The 10,409-nt window shown below is 38.5% G+C and overlaps 1 protein-coding gene across 1 annotated transcript; it reads left to right on the forward strand.

Moving 5' to 3' along the window:
- On the forward strand, positions 1 to 1,990 carry LOC125480329 (polyphenol oxidase, chloroplastic). The gene has a single exon (XM_048591009.1). It carries the CDS (start codon positions 16 to 18, stop codon positions 1,795 to 1,797), a length of 1,782 nt encoding a protein of 593 aa, XP_048446966.1. The 5' UTR covers positions 1 to 15; the 3' UTR covers positions 1,798 to 1,990.
- Positions 1,991 to 10,409: the final 8,419 nt, after the last annotated feature.

The raw sequence follows: 10,409 nt of genomic DNA on the forward strand, positions 1-10,409 counted from the left end.
CCAGAGAGCTAAGCCATGGCGTCTCTCTCACCTCCGGTAGTCACCACCCCCACCGTTCCCAACCCCGCCACAAAACCTTTCTCCCCCTTCTCTCAAAACAACTCCCAAGTTTCCCTACTCACAAAGCCCAAGCGTTCCTTCGCACGTAAGGTCTCATGCAAAGCCACAAACAATGACCAAAATGATCAAGCACAGTCCAAACTAGACAGGAGAAATGTGCTTCTTGGTCTTGGAGGTCTATACGGCGTGGCGGGTATGGGCACAGACCCGTTCGCCTTTGCCAAGCCTATAGCCCCACCAGACGTGTCTAAATGTGGTTCTGCAGACTTGCCACAGGGTGCAGAGGCCACCAACTGCTGCCCGCCGCCCGCCACAAAAATCATTGACTTTAAGCTGCCTGCCCCCGCCAAACTCCGCATCAGGCCACCGGCTCACGCCGTTGACAAAGCCTACAGGGACAAATTCTACAAAGCGATGGAGCTCATGAAAGCCCTACCCGACGACGATCCACGTAGCTTCAAGCAACAGGCAGCCGTGCATTGCGCTTATTGCGACGGCGCGTACGACCAAGCCGGGTTCCCAGAACTCGAGCTCCAAGTCCACAACTCATGGCTCTTCTTCCCGTTCCACCGTTACTACTTGTACTTTTTCGAGAAGATCCTAGGCAAACTCATTAACGACCCGACATTCGCTATGCCGTTCTGGAACTGGGACTCGCCAGCCGGCATGCCACTGCCCGCGATTTATGCTGATCCAAAGTCCCCTCTCTACGACAAGTTCCGATCTGCCAAACATCAGCCGCCGACTCTGATCGATCTCGATTACAACGGGACCGAGGACAATGTGTCAAAGGAAACCACAATCAACGCCAATCTCAAAATCATGTACAGGCAAATGGTGTCCAATTCCAAGAATGCTCAGTTGTTCTTTGGGAACCCGTACAGGGCAGGGGACGAGCCTGACCCTGGTGGCGGCTCCATCGAGGGGACCCCACACGGGCCGGTTCATTTATGGACCGGTGACAACACCCAGCCCAACTTTGAGGACATGGGGAACTTTTACTCCGCTGGTAGGGACCCCGTATTTTATGCACACCATTCGAATGTCGATCGAATGTGGAGTATTTGGAAAACTCTTGGAGGTAAGAGAACTGATCTTGCTGACAAGGACTGGTTGGACTCCGGATTCTTGTTTTACAACGAGAACGCAGAGTTAGTCCGAGTCAAGGTCAGGGACTGTTTGGAGACCAAAAATCTTGGGTATGTATACCAAGATGTGGACATTCCTTGGCTCAGCTCGAAGCCAACTCCGCGAAGGGCTAAAGTTGCATTGGGCAAAATAGCGAAGAAGCTGGGAGTTGCTCACGCAGCTGTTGCGTCGTCCAGCAAGGTGGTGGCAGGCACTGAGTTCCCGATAAGTCTGGGGTCGAAGATAAGCACGGTGGTGAAGAGGCCGAAGCAGAAGAAGAGGAGCAAGAAGGCCAAGGAGGATGAGGAGGAGATATTGGTGATTGAGGGAATCGAGTTTGACAGGGACGTGGCTGTGAAGTTTGATGTGTTTGTGAATGACGTCGATGACTTGCCGAGTGGGCCTGACAAGACGGAGTTTGCCGGAAGCTTTGTAAGTGTGCCGCACAGGCACAAGCACAAGAAGAAGATAAACACTATTTTGAGGTTAGGGCTGACAGATTTGTTGGAGGAAATTGAGGCGGAGGACGATGACAGCGTGGTGGTGACTTTGGTGCCCAAGTACGGCGCTGTCAACATTGGTGGTATCAAGATTGAGTTTGCTTCTTAGTTAAGTTATGTCAACCGAGGCATCAAGAATCGTATGATCATCATCATGCTTGGATCGATCATGTGTTGCAGTTCTTCAATTTGGTGGTTTTGTTGCTTTTGAATAATCAATGTTCGTGGACAAAATAAACATGATGATGATGTGGCATTTTCATCACCATGAAATATGAATTAGAAATCATTTTGTTCGTTAATTTCACCTTGCTTAATTCCCCCCCCCCCCCCCCCCCCCAACGCCCCCAATATGCATTAACCATTAATAGTTAGCTAGTAATATTTACTCTTTGACAGTATCATCATAACATTGTTATGTGATGTTTATCTATTCAGTTCTAAAGTATTTTATTTTTTATTCTAACAGTGGCACGTTATATTTTCTATTCACTGTTATAATACACATATTCATAACATATAGGATGATTTGGAACTTCACACCTAAAAGTTTATATTTGATTACTAAAGCTCACCTAATTACCTCATGCTTATTGAAGAAAATATCATCCTATACACCAAATACTATAAAAGGGATTTAACCAGAACGAGTTAAGGTCCTTGCGTGCTTCACCTAACTAGAGGAACGACTTCCGAAGTGAAATGATGGAAACTAAAGTGCCCTTCAAACAACAATTTGTGGCAAATTGGTCCCCAATCTTCTCAACCAATTGTCCAAACTGAAGGATAAATTACCCAAACATCTCTTATATAATATCGTATCTGTTCGTTGATGTAAGCCCTAATTCTCAAAGGAAAAAGAAAATGAAAGACAACATTTCCTGTAATGTTAAATAGTGTATTCAACACAAATAAAGCACTTACATGCTTTTGGACAGGCTTGAGCGGTTCGTCTCTCGATCGAGTTCTCAACCACTCCCTTCTTTTTGCAAAATGGTCGGCTTATGTGTAATTGACCTAAATATCACGATTTGCAGTAAGAATTACAAAGTGAAAGACATAGTAGTGTCGTAATAGGCCAAAAAAATAAAGAAATACGTCAGAAATATTTATTTAGAGAGTTGCATCCAGATTGGTGGTACAACACTGTCATACATACACAAATTGAGTCTCTAGAGTTTGTGCAATATCAATATTACCCCTTTAAAGTATAGTTTGGACACTTTAAACATGCATCATAATGCAGTACAGCTTACCATCAAAATGACCAATGGATTGATGGATAAATGAATGCCCACTCAAAAAGAGTAAGACTTAGGAATAATGTTTGATACTTTCAAAATATCATCATTATATTTTTAATGGTTGTAGTTATGAGAGCCACTCTATAAATAGGGCACTTCGTCTGTTATCAAATTCACTGCGAAAGAAAGCAAAAGAAATAATATCAGTATCATTCCCTCTCTTTATCTGCCATCCTTTTTGTGTTATAGCTACTAAAGTTATAGTGTGATATTTTGCACTTGCTTCGCTCCTGTCCTTAGAAAGGTTATCTCTCTAACTTTTGTCTATTTATAACACGTTATCAGCACGACTCTCTAACCTTAAATAGTTTACATCCCCATTCACCGAAAGAAAAGAAAAAAAATGCTTTCTTTAAGGTTTTTCTTGTTTTTCTTCTTCTTCTGCTTTGTCTGCATGATGCACCCTCGCGATGAACTGCTAGCACCATGCATGCTTCTCGTTCTAAATTTAATAGTTACTTATATCTTTGATTTCTTGTTTGGTGCAGTTCCTGGTTTCTAACCCAGTGTTTATTTATGTTAATTTTACTGTAATCAAAGATGGTACGGTACAATCGTCTATCTTGAACTGCAAATTTAATTTTCACTGCGATCAAAGATGATGCTGTACAATCGCCCATCTTGAGCTATAGATTTAATTTTACTGCAAATTTTAGGTGGTGCGGTATAATCGTCCACCTTACTCTGCATATTCAAATCGATTATATCTTGCTCTGCATAATTTTATTGTAATTTTAGGTGGTGCGGTATAATCACCTACCCTACCCTGCATATTTAAATTTTCCTGTTGTTCAAGTGGTGCGGAATAATCGTCCATCTTATGCTTGTTTCGATGAGAATGATGCGGTACAATCGTCATTTTCATTAATCAGGAAAATCTCGAGCTTGAAATTTCAAGTGCTTATCATTTTTGGTCTGAAGATCAAAATGAAAAATTTGTAAGAACCAGAAGTTTTAACGCTATTTTCCTCCAGGAATACATATTATTGCAAATTCTTACGCATCTCATTTTTCTTTCAAAAAGAAAAGAAAATGGCGAACTTGGCAAAACTTGATTTTGCTGCCCTGGACATTATTGGGAAGCATTACCTTACTTGGGTACTGGATACCAAGATCCATCCGGAAGCAGGGAATTTTGGAGATACCATTAGGGAAGAAAACAGTTCATCCTCTTAAGATCGGGCGAAGACCATGATCTTTATTCGTTGCCATCTTGATGAGGGACTAAAGAGTGAGTACTTAACGGTTGAGGATCCGTTAGCTCTCTGGAAGCCATTGAGAAACATATACAATCACCAGACAACAATGATTCTTCCAAGGGCTCTCTATGAATGAACTCACCTAAGGATCCAGGATTTCAAGTCAGTGGCTAAGTACAATTATGCGTTGTTCATAATTACCTCTCAGATAAAGCTATGTGAGGATACCGTTACTGAGGAAGATATGTTGGAAAAGACTTTCAGCACATTTCATGCCTCTAACGTGCTCATGCAGCAGCAGTATAGAGCGTGGGGCTTCACTGAATACAACCATCTGATATCTCTGCTCTTGGTAGCTAAACAAAACAATGAGCTCCTGATGAAAAATCATCAGTCCCGACCTACTGGATCTATACCATTCTAGAAGGGAATGCTGATTCCCTCGAAGTGAACGCCATATCCTCTGGTGGCGATAATCATAAACTAGGACGTGGCCATAAGCAAGGCTGGTGGAACAGGAAAGACAAGAATCATGGTGGTCAGTTTCACAACCAGATTCCAAGGCAAAATTGAGGCCCGAGTTTTAAAAATGGAAATCGCCAAAAACAAAGCTCGTATGAACAATACTCTTAGAAACTCTGATGGAGCCTGCCATATGTGTGGTGGCGATGGGCATTGGGTGCGTACCTGTCGTACCCTAAAACATCTGGTGGATCTATATCAAGCTTCCTTTAAGAAGAAGGGTGTCGAGACTAATTTCCTCGACCAGGCTAGACCAATGGATATACCTGATCTAGTGTGCGACTTATTAGGACAGTTGAATACAACCCACCTAGATGTCTCGGACTTCATTGTGGAAAGGAGGAATGAAGTGTATCGGTTCGACTGAATCATTTATATTTGATGTACTTTTATTATTTTGAACTTGTAGTTTAAAAACTCGCATTTCAATAAAATAGGCATTTGAATTTCTAAGTTGTTTTTAACTGTGATTCCCTTTACTCAGAAAGCATAAATAAAAGCTATGATTATTCTCAAAACATGAGAAATGACGGAGATATTTGTCTTGCAGACAGCGCAACCACACATACAATACTTCGTGATCGAAACTATTTCTCAAGCTTGATGCTTACAAGAGTAAGGGTAACAACAATATCAGATCAGTCGGATGTAATTAAAGGCTCAAGGAAAACCCAAATTATGTTATCAAATGGAACAATATTGTCCATATAGAATGCATTGTATGCTACTCGATCTACTTGAAATTTGTTGAGTTTCAAAGACATACGTTTAAATGGATACCACATTGAAACGAAAAATGCAGAAAATGTGGAGTATCTATGCATTACCTCCAATGATACCCAGAAGCGTATATTGGAGAAGTTACGTGGATTGTATTATACATACATAATGACAATTGAATCACATGTTGTCATGAAGCAGAATCCACCATGATGCGTATGATCATTAGCAACTTTAATGGACATCCATTATTGAGCAGAGACATTACTATTTCAAATGATAATCCTTGCAAGGCTTGTTTTCAAGGGAAGTTGGTAATTAAACCATCACAACTAAAGGTTAATGCTGAATCCCCATCATTTTTGCAAAGAATTCAAGGGGATATTTGTGGATTTATGCAACCATCTTGTGGACCATTTTGATATTTTATGGTTTTGGTTGATGCATCTACCCGATAGTCACATGTTTGTCTTTTATCTACTCGGAATGTAGCTTTTGCGAGACTTCTTGCTCAGATAATCAAGTTGCGAGCACAGTTCCCAAATTATCCCATTAAGTCAATTTGACTTGATAACGCTGGTGAATTTACATGTCAAATCTTTGATGATTACTGCATGACATTGTGCTTTGATGTTGAACACTCTGTTCCTCATGTCCATACTCAAAATGGTTTAGCAGAAGCATTGATCAAGTGGCTTCAGTTAATAGCTTGCACTCTGCTCATGAAAACAAAATTATTAGTTTCTTCATGGGAATATGCCATCTTACATGCTGCATCATTGGTTCGATTGAGACCAATAACCAACCACCAACCACCAATACTCCTCAGTATAACTCGTGTTTGGACATCAGCCAAACATTTCACATTTACGAGTTTTTGGTTGTGTTGTTTATATGCCTATTGCTTCGCTGCAACGCACTAAATGAGACCTCAGCGTAAACTGAGAATTTATGCGGGTTTTGATTCACCATCGATCATTAAATATTTGGAACCCTTGACAATTGATGTGTTTACAACTCGTTTTGCTAATTGTTACTTTGATGAGACAATATTCCCGTCGTTAGGGGGAGAAAAGATCATTCCAGAAGAACGGCAAGAGCTGACATGGGTTGTACCCACCTTGTCTCATTTTGATCCACGTAACACTCAATGTGAAAATGAAGTGAAAATGATCGTTTATCTTCAAAGTGTTGCCAATCAAATGCCAGATACATTTAATGATACTATGAAAGTGACAAAATCACATATACCAGCTGCAAATGCACCTGCAAGAATTGATGTCCCTGCTGGACAAAATAAAGTGGCAGCGAATGATTCATCTGGTGCACGCCTGAAGCGTGGTAAACCCCTAGGTTCAAAAGATTCAGCCACTCGAAAGAGAAAGACAAGGGCACATCTGAATCCAAATGAAATCATTCAAGAAGAGAAAATGAATGAAAAATCCGCATTCATGATTCTGTACTTCCAGAAAAAGAAAATGTTATTGATGAGACACATGTCCCTGAAGAGACAGCAGTACATGAAAGTAAAGAAATCTCCATAAATTATGCATGTACAAATGAATTGTGGGATCATAATGAAATAATCATCGATGATATGTTCGCATTCGCAATAGCCGCTGAAATCATATTAAGTGATGATATTGAGCCCCGCTCTGTTGATGAATGTAAACAGAGACAAGATTGGCTTAAGTGGAAAGATGCAATCCAGGCAGAATTAAATTCCTTGGAAAGGCAAAATGTTTTTGGACCGGTAGTCCAAACTCCGCCTGATGTAAATCTTGTGGGCTACAAATGGGTATTCATAAGAAAACACAATGAGAAAAATGAGATAGCAAGATACAAAGCATAACTCATTGCATAAGGCTTTTCACAAAGACCTGTAATTGATTATGAGGAGACATATTCTCTTGTAATGGATGCAATTACGTTTTGTTACTTAATAAGTTTAGTGGTTTCAGAAAAGCTTGACATGCGACTTATGGATGTCATCACTGCGTATCTATATAGAGAATTAGTTACTGACATATACATGAAGGTCCCAGAATGACTTAAGTTGTCTGAAACAACTAACAAACCACAATGTATGCTCTCGATCAAATTAAGACAATCATTGTATGAGCTGAAACAATCTGGACGAATGTGGTATAATCATCTCAGTGAATATTTGATCAAAGAAGGATATATCAACAATGTCATTTGCCCTTGTGTGTTCATTAAGAAATCCAATTCTGGATTTGCTATAGGGGCAGTATATGTTGATGATACGAACCTAGTTGAAACTTCTGAATAGCTCAATAAAACTGCTGAATATTTGAAAAGCGAATTTGAAATGAAAGACCTAGGGAAAACAAAATATTTACTCGGCCTGTAGATCGATCATTGTGCTAATGGAATTTTGGTCCACCAATCAACTTACATTGAAAAAATCCTGAAACAATTTGGCATGGACAAGGCTTATCCACTTAGCACACCAATAGTCGTTCGTTCTTTGGACATTAAGAAAGATCCATTCCGTCCAAAAGAAGATGATGAAATAGTCCTTAGTCCAGAAGTACCATATATGAGTGCAATATGTGTTTTATTGTACTTAGCGCAATGTACTAGACCAGATATAACTTTTTCAGTTAACTTGTTAGCAAGGTATAACTTTACTCCAACAATGCGTCATTGGAAATGGGTCAAAGATGTTTTGCTATACCTTCGTGGGACAACATACATGAGTCCTTTCTACTTAGGAAAATCCACAAATGACCTGATCCTTGTTGGATATGCAGATGCTGGTTTCGTTTCTGATTCGCATAAAGCCCGCTCACAAACTAGATATGCGTTCACTAATGGAGATACAACAATCTCATGGCGCTCAACAAAGCAAACATTGGTTGCTACATCTTCAAATCACTTAGAAATACTTGCTTTACATGAAGCAAGTTGTGAATGTTCCTGGTTAAGATCAATGATCCATCATATCAGGAATTCATGTGGTCTACCTTCGAAGACAGACAATCCAACTGTCATCCATGAAGATAATGCAGCTTGTGTTGTCCAAATGAAAGAAGGATTCATTAAGGGCGATAAGACTAAACACATATCGCCAAAGTTTTTCAGTGCACATGAGCTACAGAAGGCTAAAGTTATTGAAGTCAGACAAATCCGTTCCAATGAAAATCTGGCAGATCTGTTCACCAAGTCTCTACCAAAGTGCACGTTTCAGAAGTTAGTGAAGAGTATCAGATTACGTTGACTTACCAATTAGCTAAATTTGAAGAATGCAAAATCAGGGGGAGATAAATATCAGGGGAAGCATCAATGATACATGATTGTTGTACTCTTTTTTCTTCGACTAGGATTTTCCCATAGGGTTTTTCCTATCAAGGTTTTAACGAGGCAACATAAGCATACTTAACACTATATCAACCATCCATGTAAAGTTGTACTATTTTTCTTTCGCTAAGGTTTTTTCCTATAGGGTTTTTCCAAGCAAGGTTTTAATGAGGCATCTAAAGTGGAGTGTTGTAAAATTGATGGATTGATGGATGTGAATGCCCACTCAAAAAGAGTATGACTTAGGAATAGTGTTTGATACTTTCAAATTATTATCATTATATTTTTAATGGTTGTAGTTATGAGAGTCGCTCTATAAATAGAGCACTCCATCTGTTATAAAATGCATTGCGAAAGAAAGCAAGAGAAATAATATCAGTATCCCTCCCTTTCTTTATCTATCATCCTTTTTGTGTTATAGCTACTAAAGTCATAGTGTGATATTTTGCACCTGCTTTGTTTCTATCCTTAGAAAGGTTATCTCTCTAACTTTTATCTATTTATAACAGAATAAAAATTGTGGAAATTTAGTTGCTTTTTAAAATCTCTTTTAATGACGATTTGGCTTCAAAATTTTCTTTTTACAGATTTATTTGTTATGAAAATTCGTTTTCATCCTTTAACGTTTGACGTTCTAACTAATTAGTTTTTTTTTTATGGCCTTTTAACCAAAATAATTATTAAGATTGACATAACTCCTTATTTTGGTCATCGACAGTGAAAATCAATAGAAGTGATATTTGAGTTTGTCCATTATAAATAATTTTGATCATTCCTTGAAAATTCTATCAATATCCTAGTTAAGTAGAGGGTTGATTTGCCAAAAATACCTTTAAAAAGGTGGTCACGTGGTTGCTCATGTGACAATTTAACGAGGATATTGACAGATTTTTAACGGAATTACTAAAACGATGTATGATAGACAAACTCAAGAACCACTTCTCGATTTTCATTGTCAGAAATTAAAGTAAAGAGTTGTGCTAATCTCAAGATTATTTTAGCTAAATTTTATTATATAAAGGCTAACAGTGACTCTGAGAGCATAATTAAAGTGTTACAGTTGTGAAATGTAGATGAGGTATTTGATCAAATTCAAATTCCCCCTCACAGAGCAAATGAAGTTCTTGTTCGCTGCATCTAGAAATTAGCAATCTATTTAATGAATTTGATAGATAAACCATAAAATAAAAAGGTGACATATCCATGGCCACTATGCTTCCATCATTCATCTATTTAATTAATTACTTGCTCAAATGAGGGAGCATATATTTATATATATGAGTAATACTACATTTATCATCTATTTATATTATTTTTTTAATTGAGGTAGAATCTGCTAACACATGTAGGTCATATCTCTATTAAAGAGATAGTACAAATATGTGAAAAGAGTAGTATTTTACTATTTTTGTGTGTATACACACACACACACACACTTAATGAAGATGTTGTTGCCTAAAGAATAAATATAATTAAGAGATTTGATTATTAGGTAAAGCACTTCCATTCAATACCTAATATTCTTTGTATATCCTTAATTACAACTCCCTGTTCATACCTAATATTCATGGTTCTTGTAAATTCAGAGACTAGTATTTTCTCTCTATTTTCCTTTCTTTTTCTGACTATATATTAGTGTTGATTTATTATGA

The sequence above is a fragment of a genome, unplaced genomic scaffold (assembly GCF_019419815.1).
Source record: "Pyrus x bretschneideri cultivar Hongxiangsu unplaced genomic scaffold, Pyrus_bretschneideri_v1 Contig33, whole genome shotgun sequence".
Classification (NCBI taxonomy): Eukaryota; Viridiplantae; Streptophyta; class Magnoliopsida; order Rosales; family Rosaceae; genus Pyrus; species Pyrus x bretschneideri.

Bases quoted from the DNA above. Each gene is read 5' to 3' on its own strand.
- LOC125480329 (XM_048591009.1), top strand. From the start codon at position 16: ATGGCGTCTCTCTCACCTCCGGTAGTCACCACCCCCACCGTTCCCAAC.